This window comes from Carassius gibelio, chromosome B15 (assembly GCF_023724105.1).
Source record: "Carassius gibelio isolate Cgi1373 ecotype wild population from Czech Republic chromosome B15, carGib1.2-hapl.c, whole genome shotgun sequence".
Lineage (NCBI taxonomy): Eukaryota > Metazoa > Chordata > Actinopteri > Cypriniformes > Cyprinidae > Carassius > Carassius gibelio.
In genome coordinates, this window is record NC_068410.1 from 28,257,894 (window position 1) to 28,281,376 (window position 23,483).

The 23,483-nt window shown below is 34.7% G+C and overlaps 1 protein-coding gene across 1 annotated transcript in view; it reads left to right on the top strand.

Moving 5' to 3' along the window:
* Positions 1-23,483, top strand: part of cog6 (component of oligomeric golgi complex 6) — a 67,821-nt gene that overhangs the window by 39,019 nt on the left and 5,319 nt on the right. Inside the window, exons 9-18 of the mRNA XM_052576095.1 lie at positions 8,765-8,893; positions 11,533-11,624; positions 12,740-12,804; positions 13,497-13,588; positions 13,788-13,905; positions 15,123-15,254; positions 15,668-15,835; positions 15,949-16,056; positions 22,957-23,010; positions 23,391-23,470. Of these exons, the coding sequence (XP_052432055.1) occupies positions 8,765-8,893; positions 11,533-11,624; positions 12,740-12,804; positions 13,497-13,588; positions 13,788-13,905; positions 15,123-15,254; positions 15,668-15,835; positions 15,949-16,056; positions 22,957-23,010; positions 23,391-23,470 (1,038 nt within the window). The remainder of the gene's footprint in view (positions 1-8,764; positions 8,894-11,532; positions 11,625-12,739; positions 12,805-13,496; positions 13,589-13,787; positions 13,906-15,122; positions 15,255-15,667; positions 15,836-15,948; positions 16,057-22,956; positions 23,011-23,390; positions 23,471-23,483) is intronic.

A 23,483-nucleotide genomic window follows, 5' to 3' on the forward strand; every position in this document is an offset into this window, starting at 1 on the left:
CAGCCCGCGCAGTCGTGTTGTCGTGTAGTTGTGTTGTCTCTGTGTTGTTTTCTGGCTTTTCCTCTTATGTTGGAATTTTCCCACATGTAAATTCTGACCAATCGAAAAGCAGTTTAGGTAATACATCATGGCCAATGAGTGGTGTAGATGTTGTCATGTGACTGCATTTTGGTTTGTTTTAACGGGTACGGACCAAAGCAATCAGTGTGGTGTGAAAAGGAACCAAAAAAGCTGAAAAATGCTACAATGTATTTTTGTTTGCCCTTGGTTCGGACCAAATGAATCGAACTAGAGGTGTGAAAGCTCCCTTAGAGATTAATGTTAGACTGTACAGAAATTTTAATCTACATGCTAATACATACTATACTCATAGTCACACAATGCTGAGGTTGTTAACAGATGCCGTAGCGCTAGGCTCATGTGAACTTATCATCTCCTCCACATTAATAGCAGTTTTAGCACAAAATAGACTTGACTAATCATTTAAAGGCAAGTTGGTAACACTTTAATATAGGGTCCAATTCTCACTAATAACTAGTTACTTATTAGCATGCCTATTATTAAAATATTGGCTATTTATTAGTGCTTATAAAGTACATATAATGCATGACATCCATAATCCTACCCAATACCCTAAACTTAACAACTACCTTATAAACTATTAGTAAGCAGCAAATCAGGAGTTAATTGAGGCAAAATCATAGTTAATGGTTAGTTAAAGCGGCAGTAGGGAACTTTTGTAAAAATATATTTTTACATAATTGTTAAACCTGTCATTCTGTCCTTACAGTAGAATATGAGACAGATAATCTGTGAAAAAAAATCAAGCTCCTCTTGCTCCTCCCAGTGGTCCTATTGCCATTTGCAGAAAGTCATCCGCTCCCGGTAAAAAACAACCAATCAGAGCTGCGGTCCGTAACTTTGTTTGCGTTCAAAATGTAGAAAAATGAACATAATAAGCGAGTACATCATGAATCCATTTTCCAAACCATGTTTTTAGCTTGTCCTGAATCACTAGGGTGCACCTATAATAAGTGTTTATATTCAGACTATTTTAGATTGCTTCGGGGGTACCGCGGCGGAATAACCCAGTACCTTTGTGATTCTTCATAGACATAAACAGAGAGAAGTAGCTCCGGCTACGATGTTCTTCCGCAAGACACAAGCAGTTCTGTTTATTAATCGCTAGAGCATCAAAAGTTCCCTACTGCAGCTTTAATAGTGAGAATTGGACCTTAAAATAAAGTGTGACCGGCAAGTTAAAAGAGAGAGTATAACTTTACAATCCTTATCCTAGCTGTTTCATGTAATCGCTCAATCAGTTTTTCAGCCACGCAAAGACATCAATATAATATTATTATTTTAAAAACATCAAGTGTAATTTTAACATCAGTAAATTTTAACATTTTAGTAATGTAGTACCAACTGACTTTTTTCCCTTGAGAAAATTTGGCATGTACTGTACTAGGGCTGTCACTTTTAGTTCGAACCAAAACCAAAAAAGTTTCGAAAATGAAAATAGGGAATCGATTTTAACAAAATATGTACACTAATAATTTTAAAAGAATTAAAAAATTAAAAAATATAGATGTAACAAAACCCATAAACAAGCAGAAAAAGAAAATAAAGAATTCCGAAAAGTGCAGTATGTGTTGCAAAAGCTAGACAGAAAATACCAGCAATTTTACGTGCCTATAAGACCCAGTGACGTTGAAAGCGACCTCTTGTGCTGCGTACACACCAAAAGTGAATAGAGCGTCTGGCGCAAATAATTTCAATGTTAAGTCAATGTAAAGACGCGTTTACGCGCGTCTGGAGGTCTCGCGGTGCGGTAGACACGAAATGAAAAGGACCATTGCAAGCTGACAGCGACCGGCTTTTGTGATGGAAAATTGGCAGTAATACCCCCACCTTGCGCAGTTGTACTTGAGTGTCCCGGGACATCAGTGCGGTCAGAGCGCGTGTTCTCAACAGCAGGATGTATAGTGAATAAAAAACGCTCTGCTCTGGACCCTGAAAATGTTGATCGACTTGTTTTCCTGTCCAATAAATTTGTAATGGCCCTAGCCTTTTTGCACATTTCATTATGCCTGCCTAGTGCCGCCTAGCCTAAGTGTCGGTTACGTTCAATAAAAAAACACACATGGCCTGTTCTCAAGTCCATTTAAATGGATTGTTCATTATTTAAAATAATCTTGGAGATTGTTGAATTGCCTAAATCATAAATGCAGCCGTGTTGAAGGCTGCAATGATGTTTTTGTTTGGAATGGCAGCCGTCCCCGTATTTTTTCGAGAATGTTGCACTCCTGTTGCTGCTTGTTATTCTGCACGAAACTTAATGCCGAAACGTTGAAAAAGGAAACGTCTTTTTTTAAGACATGGAAAATCAATTTTACAATAGATTCAATGAACACTTATGTCTTAAAAATTAAAAAAAGATTTTTTCTCAAAAGTGACAGCCATATACTGTACCTTATATATATTCAAAAGAATTTATATCAAATTGAATTTTAATCGAATTGAATCGCAAGCTTGTGAATGAGAATCGAATCGTGAAATCTGTGTCAAAATTCAGCCCTAATAGATTGCGTTTGGGCAGAGTAGCCTAATAGTGTAATCTAACTATGGATAGAAACCAGTCTTTTATAAGTACCAGATATGGGTGTCATAACTGATTTGTATGTAAACATTTTAAGTTACTTAAGGTTTGTTACTAAGTACCCCTTAACACTTTCATTGTACAGAAAGAGAGCTGTAGTGTAGTGATATCGCGAGAACAGAACGAGAATGAGATCGCCAGAGACATGAGTGAGCATGTAACTGAAAGCTGTTGATTTATGTTAAAAGGCATTAACAAAGTCATAATATTGAGTCAAACAACACCGAAAGAGCAAAGAACATTTTCATTTACTTCAGTCTCAGAGTTCAAGCACTCTCAAAAACTCCCATTGTAATCAGTAAAGCTGTTTACAGTGTAAAATTTATATCTTACTTTTGGTTCTTACATTCGTACATCCGCACGTTGTTGTTTCTGATGAGAGCATTCAGTCAGTGAATGTGCGCGGTTAGCAAAACAGTGGGAATTCATTAATGACTAATCTGAAATGCCATTGTATTCATAAGCACAACAGAAAAATGTATTATTGGTTCAAATTTGCAGCACTGTAAAAACGTGTATGTCTCCCGCTCTGTGCCAGCCAGCGAATGCAGATTTGAATTTAGCAGATGGTTAAATGTGGCACTGAAAATTTTAATCACACTGGTGTGATTGTATCAAATATAAAAAATATATAAAATATCAGTTTTTTAAAGATACTTTTAAATAAACAAATTTAGTTGAATAACTTTCACTTTTTTTTATTAAATGTAGCTAAAATAAATAGTTTGCAACCGATTACCTTAAAAACATTTTATATATATATATATATATATATATATATATATATATATATATATATATATATATATATATATATATAATTTATTATTTATTTATTTATTTATTTATTTATTGTACAACTAACAAAAAGCAAAAAAGGCATCTAATAGTAGCTTGCTCTATTCTTTTTCTATTACATCTGTTTTCTTTTTATTTGTTATATTAAATTTAAAATTAAAATTAAATTTAAGCATTTAGCAGACGCTTTTATATATGTTATATATGTTTTATTATATAACAAATAAAAAGAAAACAGATATAATAGAAAAATAATATAGCAAGCTACTATTACACAGTACAGAATAACTTGTATATTGTTGTTTTGTTGATTTTGATTGCTTCCATTGTCCTCATTTGTAAGTTGCATTGGATAAAAGTGTCTGCTTAATGACTAAATATAAATATAAATCTAAAGGTGTTTCAGGTATGTATACTGTACCTTTTACCTGCAGTGAAATAGACTGCAATTCCATCATATATAACACAAGGTGTCAGTCTCTCACAATATTTTGGAAGCAGTTTCCTTTGTTTAGAGTCCAACTGTCTGTACATTAGAAATAAACTGTAAATGAATTTTTTTTTTAAGATTGATTAGTGTTTGAGTTAAGCCACGTCAATACAATGCAACAACAACAACTTGGTTTGAATGAATGAACACAGCCAGAAAAATGACATATCCCTGCAATGTAAATAAACTGTATCAAGCCCACACGCAGACATGGGCAGTATTTCAATTAGATGTATTTTAAATACGTATTTAATTACTTTAGTGTATTTTGTAGGTGTGGAAAAAATTAAATGTAGTTTGTAACAAAATATTTTGAGGGAGTGTATTTAGAGTATTTCAAATACTTAAATACTTTGAATGGCAATGGCAATGTCCAGGTTAGATGCACGAAAACCACGTGACACCCTGTAGACCGGGATCCCTCCAAGAAGAGAATGAGTTTTGAACATAGGAGAAGAAGTGGCGCTGCTCCTCTTAAAAACGGCATTAAGGTAAAGTGTTTTGTGATGTGAAAAATTATACAGTCTACACACACATATTGCACACTGAACGGCATTATAGAGAAAATAATTCTGCCTTATGAGATCAATGCACTGTGTTGTCATTAATAAAAGGACATCATACCTATTATGAAACAGCGCCAGAGCGACTTCCGTAACTCCACTGAACGCTCCATGCTAAGCAAGCTCGGAGTCCTCCACCCGGACAGCATGCCAAATACGCATAAACTTACTGTATTAAATATACATAGATGTGAATTCGTGAATCTACTATGGAAAAGGCATACGTGGTCAGGGCAGTTAGAGTCTCGAGTGTAAAACAAACCCACACATATTATGATTAATATGATTAATCATATATATTATGATTAAAATGGAACTTTGATTTTGCGATGAAAATTCTCGGTCTGTTATTCCCCCCCCGGAGTACTATCCCCAACATTTTCTGCAGTAATACGTTAGTTCTCCACTGATCTGAGCTAATGAGCTGATTACCTAGTGAGGTAGGGGTCCCGGGAGAATAATATATACTCCCACTCTCAAAACCTATTTTAAAGGTCAGGCTATAGGCCTACTGTAGTAGGCTTAAAGGCATTAATTTAATGTACATTCAGTAAAGGAATATGGTGTGCATTTTCCTGTAGTAATTATGAAGAAGTAATTGATTTAAAGTGAATAGATTTCATTCTGGCTAAATGTTTTATTAATAGAGCTTACTCCTTGGTGTGTAGTAATTTGAATTATGGCTGTGTAAATTGCAACTGCTACTATTTCTGTTATTGACCTTTCAATAAAGTTTTGCTATTAAGGGCAGCCTACCACACCATTGATGTGAACTTAGCTATACATGCCATTTACATCAGAGGGAGCTATTTCAGGCCCTGTTGAGATTTAGAGAAATGCCCATGCTTTTTTATTTTGCTTTTTTATTTTTATTTTGAATTTACACATTTCTCATATTTGTGTTATTGCTACTATTTGTGTTATAGACCTTTCAGTAATAAAAAAAGACATATTAAGATTATTGTGGGAGTATTTTTGTATTTTCAAAATACTAATTACTTGTATTTTATTTAAATACATTTTTCACATCAGTATTTTGTATTTTATTTTGTTACATTTCATGAGCCAGTATTTGTAGTTTGTAACAAAATAGCCATAGCCTATATGCAACAAATGCCTAGATTGTAATAGGTTTTATTGGTTTTGTCTCATCGTGCCCGGAGACGGCAACACAGTATGGTATGGGGCGTAACATTTCTGTCACACGCTTGAGACATTTGGCCAATCACAATGCACTGGATAGCTGGCCAATCAGAGCACATCTCACTTTTCAGACGATGAGCTTTGTAAAAATGTATGTGTTTCAGAAAGATAGGGAAAAGTGGAGCAACAGTAATATATATTATGTGGAAAATAATGTTTTTTTTTTTTTTTTTATAACCTTAAACTGCATTAACACATTTCATTACACCAAATACTCAAAGTAATGTTATTTTTAACAACATCATATGACCCCTTTAAAATGCTTGTTTTGTTACAAAATAGTGTAACTTTTGGATAATTTATGCTATCACCACAAAATTGAAACAAATACAGCTAATATGCCAGGGAACATCATCAAAAAAAAATTATCCTCCTTCCTTATTTCTGTCCTAAGATATTGAATTGCAAATAAGACGGATATGAAAAATTTATCTTGAACAACCACATTTTTCTTACATTTTATCAGCTATTTCTCAGCAGGACAATGTCCAAATGAAATACATTTCACATCAATCTACACTCCATACACCATAATGGTAAAGCAAGATGTTTTTTTAACGTCTTTGCAAATTTAAAAAAAAAAAAAAACGAATGATTCCATTGCATAAGTATTCATACCCTTATCTGGGACTGTTGAAATTTAGCTCAGGAACATTCATATTGCTTGTAGATGATACTACACTTCAAGTTCAATTGAATGGGTATGATTTGGAATGGCGGACATGACGTAATAAAAGGTCTAACAGCTGATGCATATTGGAGGATTGAAAATCAAGCTCTGAGGTAACAAGGAGTGCCTGTAGAGCTCAGAAACACGGTTGTTCAGAAAAAATTCTGCTTCACTGAAAGGTCACAGAAGCATGTAGTCTCTGTTACCCCTAATGGAAGAAGTTTGAAACAACCAGGACTCTTCCTAAAGCTGGCCTCCTGGCCAAACTGAGCAGCAGATGGAGAAGGGCTTTGGTTAGTAAGGTGACCAATAACCTGATGGTCACTCTAGTTCATATGTGGAGATAGGAAAAATCTACAGAAGGACAAACATCACTGCAACACTCCACCAATCTAGGATTTATGGAGTGTGGTGCAAGACTCAATTCTCGTTTCAGTTAAGACACAACAAAGGACCCTCAGACTCTGAGAAACAAGATTCTTTGGTTTGATGAACCTCAATTCTTAGCATGTTTGAACGAAAACAAGACAACTTTTTGAATGACCTTGAGTGGCCTAGCCACAGCCTGGGATTGAACCCAATCAAATATTTCTGGAGAATCCTGAAATTGTGCATCTGCCCCCATCCAACACGACCTGAGAGGTGAAGAGATGAGGAGAAGAATTGTAGATAATTGCCAAATGCTGATGAGCAAAGCTTGTCGCATTAAACAAAAAATGCTTGAGGCAGTAAAGGTGCTTTAGCTAAATATTTAGTTAGGGAATTAATACATATCCAATGTACTTATTTCAGTTTTTTGTTTTTAATAAATTTACGAAGTTGTGACAATTTTGTTTTTGCTTTGTTAGTATGGTGTATGGAGTGTATATTGCTATTTCAGTTTTAATTTAAATAATTGTGCTGTGCCATTTGTTTATTTTAATGGAAAACCCTGCATTAGACAGTGAATATTTAGTGTCACATATTTGCAAAGTTATGCAGTTGTCATATTTCATCTCATTTCCTTGTCAATACTTCCTGTAACGACAATTTGTGAAAGCATCTTTCAGTAGTTCCAAAATATTCAGTTTCTCTCACTGTTTGGTATTTCTTTCATTTGTAACACTTTTCATAGAACATACTGTTATCCAAGGTGTCACAGGACCATCATACATTTTAACAATGGCTTGTGCATTTCAATTCTGGGTTTTTTTTCTCACACTTTTATGTTTTATTGTTCTCTCGCTCTCTCTTTGTGTTTGTGTGCCCCTGTCTTTTGTCCTGCACTCTCACTCCCCCTTTTTATCTATGGGAGTCCAAGGACAGAGGAGAAAGAGTGAGAGGACAGGGCCTCCAGAGTTCCTGGAATCCATGCCAAACTTCTACATCCCTCCCCTCCTCCCTTTTTCTCTGGCTGCTGCGGTCACTGCTGTTTAGTCTGCACAGGGCCGTTCTCAGCCCGTAGATCAAAACACAGCCACGTTTCCTTACTTCAATGGGGCCCTCCATTGTTTTTGTCTGTGTGTGTGTGACCCTGGGTGTATCTAACATAAAGTATTTTTCTCTTTCTGAATTCAGTGGACGTTCCGAAGGTCTTGCAATGTCTGTTTTGTTTCGTGGCCCATTTAATCTTATTGTTACTAGATGTAAAAAATGACATTTTTTTTTTAAAAATCAACTAGTCTTTCCAACTAGTTGGTCTTAAGGATGCCCTTAAGGATTATGGATAATTTTAGGATAATTTTAGGATTATGATCATATGCATGTGCTGTTGTGTTCAAAGTTGTTGCATCTCTGAAGTCATTCAAGGAGGTCTGCAGTAGGACCCTCAGAAGTGCAAGGTTTGAAATCTTGCAATTTTTGCTTATGAGACCTCAGAACTCACAGAACTGGTTCTCAGCCAAGGGGCCTTAAGATGACTTAACAAAACAAGCATTTAAATAAGCTAGAACTATAGGAATAAAAAGCAGGAAAACCTTGATATATGTTAATAATAAATAATAAATTAATGTATCTATTTATTTTAAGAAATGTGTTTTGCTGACCTAGACTGCATTTATTTGACTCGAAATTTGAAAAATAATATCACAAAGAAAAAAGTTTTAAAGAATGGAACATTTTACATTATTACCAGTTTAATCTTACATTATAACCTATTTATTTCAGGCACTGCTAAATCATTGACATTAGTAAAACAGTAGTATATATTGTATGTGGCTTTGAAAAATAATATTTTTTTGGAAAAGCATTTAATTTTAAATAGCTTTCATACAGAAAGATCCATTTTGTCTGCAGTGTGTGTATTTAGATCGACCAATTAGCTAACGGGGCCATGCTAACCAGACAAACCATGTTCTCTTGAATTCATATTTAATTATCACTCTTTGTTTTAATTCTCTCAGGTACACACTGGATGAGTTTGGAACAGCTCGGCGGTCAGCTGTTGTCCGAGGCTTTATCGACGCCCTGACCCGCGGAGGAACGGGTGGCACCCCAAGACCCATAGAAATGCACTCTCATGATCCAATGAGGTAGAGTCTTATAACAAGTGCACATCCCAACCCTCCCATCCAATAATTCCATTTAAAATCTTGTGGAAAGACAATGGATAACATTTTCACTTCTGCGTGCTAAAAATAATCACTTCAATCTGACTATGATTGGGGGGTCATTTTGAGGGTCACGCTGTTATTAGCAGCTAAAAGCCTCTCCATTGCTGATTAACATCTTCACACACAAAGCCTCCATGCTTTCTATGTGCCACATCTCCCGAAGCTGAAAATCCAATTCAGTGTCTAAGCACATTAAACCCAACCTGATTCTTTCAGGGGAAGTGCTTCCTCTTTCAGAGAATTACTTAGTGCAGGTTCAACGAAAGGTCAGCTGTTGAAATCTATAGATTGTCACACGCGCTCCAGGCCAGTACCCCGTCAAGCTTTCGAACGCCCTCCTCCCCCATTCCGTTTGGAACCTGAGGAGAGAACATGAGGTTCTTGGCAGAACGTCGATAAAAGTGGGAAGCGCAGGTTCTCAGAACAGCACTTTCCCCCGGTGTCTGGTATTAAAGGATATGGTGCCAATGTAATGATAGCTGACTGTGTGATGGCCTCAAAACTCAGGAAATCTATAACTCCATTAGATGTAACTACAAATCTAGAAGACACTCCAAATAGTTATTAATCTGGCCATTCTGTTCCTGACTGTGCAACTCAGCACCAAGCTGTTTTTTAATTATGTCTCCATCACATTATATGTTCAAAATATACTCTATTTGATGTGCACATGAAGACAGGCACTCAACAGGTGCACTAGAGTTCAAAATGGCTTTGTATTTGATTAAACTAGAGTTCCAAGTATCTCTTATTTCCCTCAAACAAGCACTCACTCATGTGGGTGTCTGTTGTTGTTGTCTTCAGTAGTTTTCATGAGCGTACATTGTATGTATGTAGGGGCGCAACTGCACATTTGCCAAGGGTTATACCCACCCCACCCTCGGATTCTAGTAGCCCCTAGCACTAACTCCCACATGAAACTTTCTGCAAGTCATTGAGCAAAAACCAATTCCCTAGCTTGCACATGGCAGGATACAAAATCATCAGGAGTAAAAAAATAAAAAATAAAAAGTGGAAAAAGGGGGGGAAGTGTGTCACGTAACATCCCCTTTAACTCCTATGGCGGACCCCAGACAGTAGAACACACACACACACACACACAGATATATATATATATATATATATAATGAATTTGCCTTTTATTCATCGTTTACTACTAATGAACATCTGCATTATTTTCATTTTTACTAATAGAGATAATTCATGGAAAAGTTGAAGATTTCTGCCAAGATTTTTGCGATTAATTGATTATGCTTTTATCACGGTATCGTCAGTAACAAATTCTTTAAATATGAAACCGTACAGGCTGTGAGCCAGAAGCACCAGACTGTCCTTGCAAAGTTGCAATTGCCCCACTTTATTGAAACCGCTTTTGTGCACAGCCTTCCCAGATTCAGGAAACAGTCCTCAGTAAAATGTACTGCACACATCTCAATATTTGGGTTAAACTGTTCTGGAACAGTGTTGTAAATACAACTTAACCACTGATTTCTAGTTGTGTCCTCTTTTGGAAGACCAAACTAAGTTACTGTAGTTTCGCTTTCAAAACGAAACACACAGCATCTCCATGACATGGCGGCGGTGGCAGCAGCAGCAACAATAACAATACTACAGCAAGAATCAAAGTTACGCCTTCTTTCTTTGTGTGAACATTTGGGTGGTGTTATGCAACTCTTCCCACTCAGTGACATAGACCTGTGAGGGTGTGTTTAAATGAGCCATTTTAGGAGGGCGTGGATGAGTCTTAACTTTTTTTAAAGAATATCTCTTTGGATTTGCAACTTTAGGTATCTTATCTATTCACGAACAGCTTGTAAAACTCCAAAGAAAGTAGAAAAGAAAACTTGAAATTGTATCATATGACCCCTTTAATGAGTTTATAGTAAATAAATTTAACTCATTAAAAATGCTAAAATGCTATGTGTGGCGCCCATGGACTGCTTATACAGCATTCCCCGTTTTTGTGCCACTGTTTGTATGATTAAGAAGATCTGACTGTGCCGTATTATGATGATGAGGAAATTTGCATTTTGTGCACTATGTGGATATCCAAGCATACATGTAAAAAAACTAAATATACTTTGGGTTATATGGTTAAGGCCATTACACAACAAGCTAACGGTTGTCCATTTTTGGACTGTCATCGAGTCTCTCCTCAGTTTATATTGCATGTTCTTTACGGCCTGCACAAGTTGGACCCTGAATCAGTTTTTTTGGCCATTTAAGCATGTTGAAGCAGCAGTTGCATTTTGAGCAGTTGGTAAGAGAGATCAGTCTGGTTGGCTTGTTTAACTTGGTGAACCAGTGCATAAGAAAACCTAAAGTGATAAAAGCAAGCAAACTACAACATCAAGAGAGAGCACAGATGGCTCTTCTCATTTTACTTCTTCGTTTTAATTTCATTTTAACAACTGTCTGAAAAAACGTATTTAGGGGCCTTTGAAATTTGTGAATCAAATATGATTATGATTGCCATTATAGAGGTAAAGTAATATTGTGTATGGGTTTCCATGCTTTTTTATCTTTGTTAATGCTTATACATACAATCATCCAACCAGGTATGTTGGGGACATGTTGGCCTGGCTCCACCAAGCCACAGCCTCGGAGAAGGAGCACATGGAAGCCTTGCTCAAGCAAGTTACAGTGCAAGGTACATGTCATTCCACCTAAATCTCATAATGCACAAACACAGTGCATACACTGGAAGAGAGTTTTTCTTGTTCAGAACTACAGTAGTTTGCTTTCAATATGCACAAATCTGTCTAGATTTGGGCGTGTCACATTTGACTAGTGCCCCATTTTTTTATCACTTCACTTTTTTCTTTGCATCTAAAGATTAAAGATATTTAAGTGAAAATGTTTTCACTCATAGAAAGTTCTCTTCATAACCAAGTGGGATGCATTCACTCATTGTACAGTTGCTGAAGTCTTGCCTCCATTGTTAAAGTGTGGTCATATTAGCCAAACGAATAGGAATTGTGAGATTTTAACTTTCACATGAAGCCAAGTTGGTCTTGCAGATTTGCTGACTAACCATCAGAATGTTGCTTAGTGGTTAAAGTCATTTCTTTGTGAAATGAGCTTCATACATCTCTAAGCTATTGACAATGGACAGTATACCTTTTTTCGGACCAAACTGTATGTGACAAAAACCTTAAAGAGATAGTTCAGCCAAAAATTAAAATTCTGTTATTAATTATTCACTCTCATGTAGTTCCAAACCTGCAAGGCCTTCGTTCATCTTCAGAACACAATTTAAGATATTTTTGATGAAATCCAAGAGCTTTTTGATGCTCCATAGACAGCAATATAACTGAAATGTTCCCAGGCCCAGAAAATTGTGCGCAAAAAACAAACGAAAATAATGACTTTATTCAACTGTTCTTCTCCCCGGAGTTACCATCTTCCACCTTTATCAAGAGTACTGTGACGCAGGCTTACAAGGAACTCTCTTGAGGGAGAAAAATGGTTTAATAAAGTATTTTTCTTTTCTTTTTTAATTTGCACAAAAAAATATTAATGTAGCTTTGTAAAATTATGGTTGAACTACTGATGTCACATGGACTATTTTACAGATGTCCTTTCTATGTTTTTTGGCCTGGGAACATTTCAGTTGCATTTCTCTCCGTGTAGGGTTAGAAAGTTCTTAGATTTCATACAAAATATCACACACATTTTAAACTGGTTAAACTCATGTTGGGGTTATACTTGTTGTTCTGAATCTAGTTGCGTTATAGATAAATTTGTTCTGCTGTGTTTGTATAGGGGTTGAAGAAAACATGCAGGAAGTAGTTGGCCACATCACTGAAGGAGTGTGCAGACCACTCAAGGTGAGATTGAAACAGTGTCATAAAGACTGATATTTCAACTTTTAAAAAAATCAAAAAATATCAGCCTGAACCTGTCGCATAACAGCAGTTTGTTAATAATTGTGATTTAATTGTGATTTAGCTCAAGTTTAAATTCTGCTTGCAACATTTCTCAGTTCCATATATCAGACAAAACAAAAGTCAAAAACCAGTCATGAGGGTCTTTTTTTTTTTTTTTATTGAGATTTAAACCACCCGAAATCTGGATAAATAAGCTTTCCATTGAATGTAAGGTTATTGTTTGTTATTATTTAGGGAAGATACAGCTATATGAAAATCTGGAATCTAAGGGTGCAAAAAAAATAAAAATATTGAGAAAATCGCTTTTAAAGCTATCCAAATTAAGTCCTTAGCATTGAATGTTTCTAATCAAAAATTATGGTTTGATATATTTACGGTTGGAAATTTACAAAATTTCTCCAACATGATCTATGCTTAATATACTAATGATTTTTGGCATACAAGAAAAAAATTCATTTTGACCCATACAATGTATTATTGGTTATTGCTACAAATATACCTGTGCTTCCTTTGGCTGTTTTTTGTGGTCCAGGTTCACATATTTGAATGATCTATATTTCAAGAAACCCTTTACTTACTCAACAGAGAATAATGAAATCATAATTCTATATTTTTTTCTCTCTCTCTACCAGGTGCGAATTGAGCAAGTGATTATTGCAGAGCCAGGTGCTGTTCTTCTGTATAAACTTTCCAACCTGCTCAAGTTCTACCATCACACCATCAGGTACACAAACATGTCAGCGAATTACTTTATTGGGTTGATTGTCTTTTTATTGTATTTTATACTTTTATACTACATTTGATGGAAGACAAATCGTTTCTCTTTTACTGAGGAACAGAGATCCAAAAATACAGATGCAGTTTTAGGTATAACATATTGCAAGATGCTCCAGTTTTTCTGAATGCATAAGTCTCTCTCTCAGTGGTATCATGGGTACCAGTGTTTCCTCTCTGTTGATGACCATTGATGAGATGCACATGCTCAGTAAGAAGATGTTCTTCAACAGCCTTGGTCTTCACGCCAGTCGCCTCATGGATAAAGTAAGTACCTTTCAATGTTGTTTTTGTTAAATAAAACTAGAACTGTGAGGTAACTGAAATAAAGCTGACATGAATAAAATGGAAAGCTTAAACTGAAGTTAAACAAATTAGAAATGTTGCCTTGGAAACTAACTAAAATATATAAGTTCAAGTACTAAAATCACTAAAACATTCAAATAAACTTGTATATAGATATTTACAAAAAACTAAAACTGATTTTAAAAAAGCAGATAATATTACTGAAACTTGAAATATAAAAATATTCTGAAAATATACAAATTATTTTTATAAATGCTATAATAGAATTCAAACAATACTTTTTTTTCTCAAATATCTCCTTTTGTTCTACTTTTCCCACATATCGTAAAAGGTGTAAAAATTCTGATTTTTTTTACCTACACTTATACCATTAAATCAGTAAATGTTGGCCTTACCAGCCAATGAAAACACTTTAGCAACTGTCTAAATACAACCCAGAATACACTAGCATTGAGGTCCTCTAACACAGCATCTTACCCCTATAGCTCTGTAGTGATCAACATAACAAATGTGCGCAAATGTGCCTCACGTTCATTCATCAGTTGGATTAGATTTTTAACAGGCTGAAAAAACACATTCTCATACCAGGGATTTTAAATTATCCCCAAAATATCCTTGAACACGAACAGGCTAGTAAAAAAAAAAAAAACACACTTCATTGATAAGTGGATCAATAACCAGAACAAGATGGCCTCTGCTCTACACTTCTAAAATAATTATCGCCTTAGCAGCACACTAATCAAATCACCTCAGGCTTAGGACGTTACGTTTCACTCCCTGACGCTGCTCGGTGCCAGGAACACAAGTCTGAGCTAATAAGATATATTAGAGGCAGCAGAGCTCTAGTTAGTGTTCGCAAGCAGGTTGTTTATTAGTCAGCTTTCAGAGGTGCCAGTCTCGCTGTCAGACATGCCTGGCTTGATTTTGAAGGTCTTGAATTGTAAATACTGCTCTTAAAGGTCAAAATGTATGGAGTTACTAAATGTGTTTTCAGATGGTCAGTGACATGATGCACTTTTTTTTTTTTCGTTAAAAATGCTCTTTATACACACTGATATTAATACATCTTACAATAGACGTTTTCAGTTTTCCTGTGAAATTTATATGTACTGTATTACTTTTTTTTTTTTTTTTTTTTTACGATTTTTAAAGGACTTCTTGTTTTCATGTTTTCTCAGGTAGAACTTCCACCTCCTGATCTGGGTCCCACTGCCTCCCTTACTCAGACTCTGTCTCTCCTTAGGGAGGTTTTGGCCTCCCATGATTCATCAGTTCTGCCCCTTGATGCCCGTCAGGCTGACTTTGCACAGGTGAATTTTCTTTTCAAGTTTTTTGGCAAAAAATCCGGTATGTATCCACCTTTTAATGACTGGAATTTGGCAGATATAAAGAATGTGTCAGAAAAAAAGGTCACTGTTTCTCTTTTGTTTGTCAACGTTATTTACTTTACATTTATGTAAATTATTTTGTGGAAGAAGTGGATTTTTGTTGTTGTTTCATGCAAGAAATGAATCGGTTGTCTTAATATATTTGAATTTATGTTTATACATGTGCAATATTATAAACTATACTAGTAGACTAATAATATTACACACTATTCTATTTAGGCATGGAGTACTCTATTCATGTTAATGTCAGACATAAACATTTATGCCACTGTTTTTTTTTTGTTTGGTTTTTTTTGCTTTTTGTTAATCCCATCATCCTCAATGCTGTTTCTCAGGTATTGTCCTGCATCCTTGACCCATTGCTGCAGCTGTGCACAGTATCAGCCAGTAACCTGGGCACAGCAGATATGGCCACCTACATGGTGAACTCCCTATACATGATGAAGACCACATTAGCGCTCTTTGAGTTCACAGACAAACGCTTAGAAATGCTTGAGTTTCAGGTGTGTTACATTATAAAATTATAAGATAATCTAGATCAGTTTAAATTGTGATGAGTCAAACTGAGTTAAAATGTAATACATTTGTATGTATTTTTATTGGCCACTTACTCTAGATTGAGGCTCACTTGGACACTCTAATCAATGAGCAGGCATCTTTCGTGCTGACCAGAGCTGGGCTTAGCCACATTTACAGTTGTGTCCAGCAGTACACTGCAGAGCAGGTGAGAATGAATACGAAAACTGTTTCTTTACGTTTTTCTTGAATACAAAGGGATGCTAGGGATGTGCAATCCAATATTCTGTGTTGATATTATTCCAATATTAAAGATCTAGTACTATGTGTTACGGTTGTTACTGTCATGCTCTAAAAAGAACAAAAAAACTATTATAAAAGAACAATTCTAGTCCTTCTGAAGACATCCTGAACTGATTTGAGCTAAATAAGGATATTATTATCTGTTAGAGCTTTCACAGTAGAATCTCCATAGGTGCATTTCCATTACTGTTTCTGCTATTTTCCTTTTTGAAACACTATCACTTGACATTTCAATAGCTTTATTTTGAGGAACAGACAGTATATTAAGCTGTCAAATTTATGTTCCCAGAAACTCTTCTCCCTACTGCAGTTGTCACGTCTAACAAACAGCATGCTGATTTTGGTTATGACAGTGAACATGCTAAAACTCTATCCAAGTTGATGCGGAACACACCGAATCATTCTCAGACATAATGGAAACACTTGGGAGAGAACTAATAGGAGACTTTGCACAAAAGCGGACAGTGGTAAAAGAGGAATCATGAATCATTGTTTTACATGTGAAAATATAGCAAAATTAACACAGAATAAAAAAAAAAACTTGTTATAAGGTCCCTGAAATATTTACTTTAAGTTTTTATTTTGTGACGAGTGATTTTTTTTTTTTTTTTTTTTTTTTTTTTTTTTTTTTCATGGTTGTTGTCCACACCATAAATTCCTACAGTAAAGAACAATGAACTATTTTTACTTTACTAACTATTATTCATTAAAGTCCCATATTTACACAATATTAAACATTTACAAAATACTTTTTTTTTTTTATAAGCCTTTTACTCATCTTATTAATCTTTGTATCAGAACTGAGCAGTTCCCTGATAGTTGGATAAAAAAGCATTGGTTAAGCCTATCTTCAAATCTGGGAATTTAGATTCTGTTATTAACTACAGACCAGTTAGTCTTCTTACAGTTCTTTCCAAAGTGCTGGAGAGGGTTGTATCTAGGGTTGAGAATCATTAGAAAAATTTCGAGATTTCAGTTCCATTAAAATCATTAAACAACTATTTAAAAATAGTGGTATGGAAAAATGCACAATACTCAATGCTCAATACTGTATATTACTTACTGTAAACTTAATTGTAAAAGTTGGCAATGTCAAAATTCAACATATATTACCGTATACAAATTTTGAGGTTCCGATTCCAGTTCCATTTAAATGAACTATTATGTTTTTTAATATTTTACCTTCATTGAATGTAGTGTTGCTGGAAGGTACAGTAGTAAGTAATATTGAGTAATTCTAGTCCACCAATCAGCATGTGCTTCAAAGTTGATGTTTTTTACACTGTCTATAACATTTTGCTTTTCAAGCAGGTTTAAGCTGGTTGGTCAAATAGTCCCTTGAGGGCTGAGACAGTTGTTCATTTCCCTAAATTAATGAACTATAAGCTACTATACGTATAACCATGTATACATACTCTCCATAAAGCCCCTATTTTACAAATAATGCAGTCAGGAGATGGTGTGATGCAATGAGTGGTTTCCACATTTTTAAACATAATGCATGAAAATGAATATTTTCTATCACTTTGTTTATCACCCTTGAAATAACCTGTACATTAATTAATCTATCCTTCATACTTGCATAACAATATCAGTCTATTATGTAGTGGTCCAAGTTGAAGTCAGTATGTATATTAATGACAATATGGGACAAATATAATGTAATCTAGTGGAATGTACAGTCAGACAAAACTATGTGCACAGTTATCAAAGGCGCAAGTGCAGGTACAGTTTAGGGAAATGTGTTCGACAGTTGAAGTCCCAATGCAGCACGGTGGAGTGCGCTTCATTTGAAACAATATGTTGAGTAATTAAAGAGGCAGGGCAGCATTTATGTTATTTGCTTTGTGACATCCTTTACGGGAAACGCTGATACATCAGATCACTGGTGCAAGGCTGCTCACAGCCCTTGATCACGTGTCACATCAGAACCGTTTTCAGAAACGAAACCTCAAAATTGCTCACATTTCCGGTTCTTAAAAAAAACAAAAAAAAAAAAAACAGAAAAGAGGTTCCCAACCCTAGTTGTATCAGAACAATTTTTGCATCCCGTAGAGACTAATAATCTTTTACACTCACTTTACAATTTGGTTTTAGACATAACCATTCCACAGAAACAGCTACTTGCTTATTATTAGAAAATATTAAGCGATCACTTGATAAAGGATCTATTTTTGTTGTTGCAGTACTCTTGGAACTGAAAAAAGAAAATTACAATCTGTAATCTGTAAATCATAATATTGAATGTCAAAAATAACAAAGTATAATATATCAAAAAGATGTCTGTTATTGTTTGATTCGTAGTAAAAAAAAAAAAGAAGTAATGAACAAAGTGTTATCATTAGTAATGTGAGGTCAGTAACTCATTATATTGATATAGGAATTACTCAGGGAACCATTTTGGGGCAGATTCTTTTTAGCATTTATATTAATGATCATTCAGAATTGTATCCTGATGCAAGTCTTCAGACGTATGCTGATGGCACGGTTTTCTACGTATCTGGTAGGAATTAGCTTGGCTTGATGCCTCTTTTTTTTACTTTAAATACTAAAAAGACAAAGAATGTCCATTATTCTTTAAATGTATATAATGTATCATTAAATGTTAGAATAAAAGATGATTATAGAACAGGTATCAGAAGAAAAATATATTTTTATGATTTTAGATTCGCAGTTAAATTTTAAAAGTCATTTTAAAAAGTTGCGTAAAACAATTAAGGTAAATCTTACAAGCTTCAGAATAATAAGAAATTGTTTAACATATGATCATACTTTTTTTGTTGTTATATTAGGTGATATCACATATGGTATATGGATTAGCTATTAGGGCTCAGACAAATCAATCCATAATTAATCATGTTGAATGTCTTTGCAATAGAGCTTTGAAAATTTTAGATAGAAAACAAATAAGATACCATAATTGTCAGATCCCAAGTAAATGCTAGATTTTGATCTTTGCTCACTTTGTCTTTTTTCATCATGTAAAGTTTGTATATAAAGGTTAAGATAGTCTTGCCCCTGTTACGCGACATTTTTTTAAAGATTGCAAGGGAGGAGTAGATCCACTAGAGCAGTTTTTTGTAAAACATAATTTGCTCAGGCTGTCCTCTCACTGAAAAGTGTACGATTTTGGAATTCATTGCCTGACTATTTAAAATCGATAGCAAATTATAATACTTTTTTAAAAAGTATCTTGGTTGATACACATTTGTGTACTTGTATTATAAATTTGTGTACTACTTGCTTTTTTATAACTGTAATTTATATAAGGGACAAGTGTTGCAAATTAGCTTCAGCTACAAGCACTATGGTACATGCATGGGACAGCTTATATGGTTAACGTTTAATGAGGTAGATATTCTGAAACTGATCAAAATAAAAACAAAACTTTGGTATTGGCAGATATTCTAAGCTGCTGTATTGTTACCATTATTGGAGATGAAAAAGTGATACTGAGCCATCCCTAATAACGGCTTCAACTGTCTGCAGCAATACAGTGATTGACATGCTAAAGTCCAGACAACTCTCCTTCTCTCTCTTTCCTCAGTCTCCCGCTCTAAAACTGCTGAATTATATGAATTATTCACAGTTTCACAAGACCCAGAAATAAAGCTTTTAAAGAAATTATCCACAGAGCAGGTGATTTACTATTATTATCAGTTATATGATGGCCTGAACATTTTGAGTTTTTCTTGCTTCTTATCAAGGACACAGGAGCAAATGCGTGTTACAAAACAGAAAGTTTAATTTGACTGAATTAATATTCTGATTGGATATTCAAAGCTGTTGTAAAATATTAGATATATTTTTCTGTTAAGGTGAATGTAAACTGTCATCAAGTGGTCTAATGAGCAATATTACATGGTGAAAGAATACATTTTGTAACTTTTTTCCAGTCATTATTTTTATTACATTATTTTTAGTTTCATGCACATAATACCAAATATGAATAATACAAATCTATAATTATTATTAATAACTGGTAATCATTTATTGAACAGATGCTCTTGCAGCTGTTTTGTTAAATCAAGAAGTTTTGAGAGGCTATATGTTATTATTATTATTATTATTATTATTATTATTATTATTATTATTATTATTATTATACCACAGTTGGGGATATAGATGGGGGAAAAATGCAAAATGATGCGTCTTATTAATTTAATAGTATTTTGAAGTTTGTGACATTGTAACTTCTTACATTTCCATCTTTGCAAAACACCATTTTTGGCCATCTTCCCCTTTCATATCACCTCCATCCCACATGCACACACTAATAGCGCACATTATGTCCTTATTATCTTTCTCTCATTTCACAGGAATAGTCTCTATTGTTTATAAGTCTCCTGTTTGGGCCTTATTACCATGGTTACCCTATGGTTAGAGACTCATTAATAAAATCACATAGTGCAGATTTTCACTCAAATTCATCACATGGCAGGAAATGGGCTAAGACTGAAAAAGAACACAAAATAGAGCTTATTCTGTAAACACGATTACCTGTCCACATCTTTGTGCACATTTACAGCAACCTGTGCATTTACGGATTATGAAGAGTACATTATTTATTTTTGTTTTGTTGTTGATCATTAATGATTTGGCTTCGCACAGCTGATGTTAAGTGCATTCAGCATCTCTCTAAAATTGTATGGCGTATTATACAGTGTTTAAATTGATTTTTGTTGTAAATAAAACAAAGATTATTGGAATAAGTTACTTGTCATTTCGAAGAACAATGAGTGGCTCTCATGAGCTGATTTCTTCATTTTTTTTATGAATCTGAAACTTATGTAGTCCGAATTTTCATTTTAGTGAAAGAGTGGATTCAGTGCAATCTGTGTGAATGATTCTGAATGTTTTTAGAAGCCATTTTAATACATACTGTACAGTAAGTGCAGTCAGTGTGGGCTGATTACTTGAATAAATGACTCTTATGATCCAATCGTCTTGGTGACTTGGTGAATCGTTTTTGGTGAAATATACTGCTCAACCAGTGTAGTCTGATTCTCAAATGAATGAATCTTTTGAGCTGATTTTTTAGGAAATCAGAAACATACAGTGCAGCCAGTGTAGATGTACTGCATTCTTCTGCCAATGTAGTCCAATTCTCAAATGAAAGACTCTTAGACATTTATTTTAGTAAATCAGAAAAACCGTAAAACCAGTCTAGTCGGATTCTTAAATGAATGATTCTTCGGCTTATGAACTGGTACAAATGAGCCCGTTCTCTTTAATAAATCACTTAAAGTAAATACTAAATTGTTACTAAAATGTACTACTTTCATCATGACTTGAATTGTTACTGTTTTATGTTGTTACTGCAGCTTGTGAAACACTCTCTTTTATGGGTGTTTGAGTTTACAACCCAGCTTTGTCTCTTTAGTTCAGTAGAGAAACTGTCAGGTGAAAATATTCCAGTAAACTTTGTGACCTTTTAAGACATGTACAGGCACTTTAAGCAAGGTGTTATATTACAGAAGACAGGCGAGAACGCAGAAGCATTGAAAGTAAGCACGGGTTTGTGTGGGTCTTGGCAGAGGAGTGCAGTCTGGGCATTTCCACGCCTGTCCTCATCACACACCCCCGTAAAAGGCTGGCGTGTGACTAAGCGTCTTTGGACACCTGCTGTCCACAGCACAGGGCACAACTGTCTCGCCTACTGCATCAATGTCTTCTCTGTCCACTCATGCTGTTAATTTTATGGCCTGTCTTGCTTTATATGGCTCATGCTGCCCACATCAGACATGATTCATGAATCTGGCCCTCAAAAGCCAACTTTGTCTTTTATGTTGATGGCATCATCTTAAAAACGTTATGACTCTCCAAATTGTGTGTACAATAAATGGACCACTAGACACTAAATAAAGATCGTGTTGATGTTTGACACTCTGTGCATTAAACTGTTGCAGTAGCATGTTAGGCACAATGTGAAGTTCCCAAAACCATAACCAGAATTGTTATTTTTATAATAAAGCACCCGGACTTTTCACAAGAGGTTGTGCGTTACAGCACTTCAAAGTGCCTAAAACTTTATTGTATTAAAAATCTGTGTAATGAATGCCCTTGCATATTTACTGCTGTTATTAAGTGGTGGAAAAATTAATATGGTAAAAGTAAAATGTAATAATTTTACATTTGTATTATATTAATCTGCAAAGTTGATAAGTATTTTATTGTTATGGCTGTTAACTAATAATGGCCAATATTATATATGATATACTGTATGTTCATTACTATTTATTAAAATAAAACATAAAACCCTAAAACAATAAAATATATTTTTTTTATAAATATTTTTTTTAATAATATGGCCTAATATTGTTCCAGTATATTGAACGATCCTAGAGCAAAGACAATGGTGAATAATTGGTTTTACAATTTATAATTAATGCTAATCATATCGAGCAAAAGAGTTAATGATTGCAGCATCACAGAATGTGTCAACTCAATTCATAATGCAAAACAAGGATGGGTTGTATCCTCAGTGTTGTAATGTTGCAGTCTGTACAATATATGGACAATTTGACCTTTGGTAAACGGTCTATACTTGTTTTAGCTTTTTTGTTGTTCTTTTATCTCTCGTCTAAAATAATGTTGTTGTTTTTTTTATCTCAAGTGTAATTTAGCAGCTATGGATTTGGTTAAAATGTGAAATCTCTCACTTTGTGTGTTTTCAAGCTGTTGCACCTGTTCTTTCTCTTATTTGTTTGTGTTATGTTTGTGCTGCAGGCTGTCTCAGTTCACAAAGTTGAAGTAAAGTAGTCGTATATTCTTCACTTATGGTTTACTGTGTTCTCCCTCCTAGGGTCCCTTGGCCAATCTGCCTGGAATGGACAGCACATCCTTAAAAACAGCCATGGTGAGACCTGTTTCTTTATTAAGTTATTTTAAACAGGATTACTTTTTTCTTCAGAAGGTCAGATTAATTCATGCTTCCAAATGTTTTTTGTGATTAAAAAAAAATACATATATTTGGTCTGAATTGAAAATATCTGTGTTTTCCTCACACTGCCTTTTCAGCTAAATGATTTTAGATCATTGTGGTTTCAGACCTTTTTACCACCTTTCTAGGAAAGGTGAAATCATATTGAAATCATATTTCACATTCATTTTTAGATGAAATCACAGATGTCTCATGTTAAAAATTGCAAATCAATGAAATAGGTCCCTTATGAATAGTACTTAGAGTTTTATGAAAGTCTTTTCTTCGCTTTCTTGTTTTGTCTGTTGTACTCACAGGTCCAGTTTGACCGTTATTTGGCCTCTCCTGATACGCTTGTGATGCCACAACTCAACTTCCTGCTCAGTGCTGCTATCAAGTAGGAGCATCTC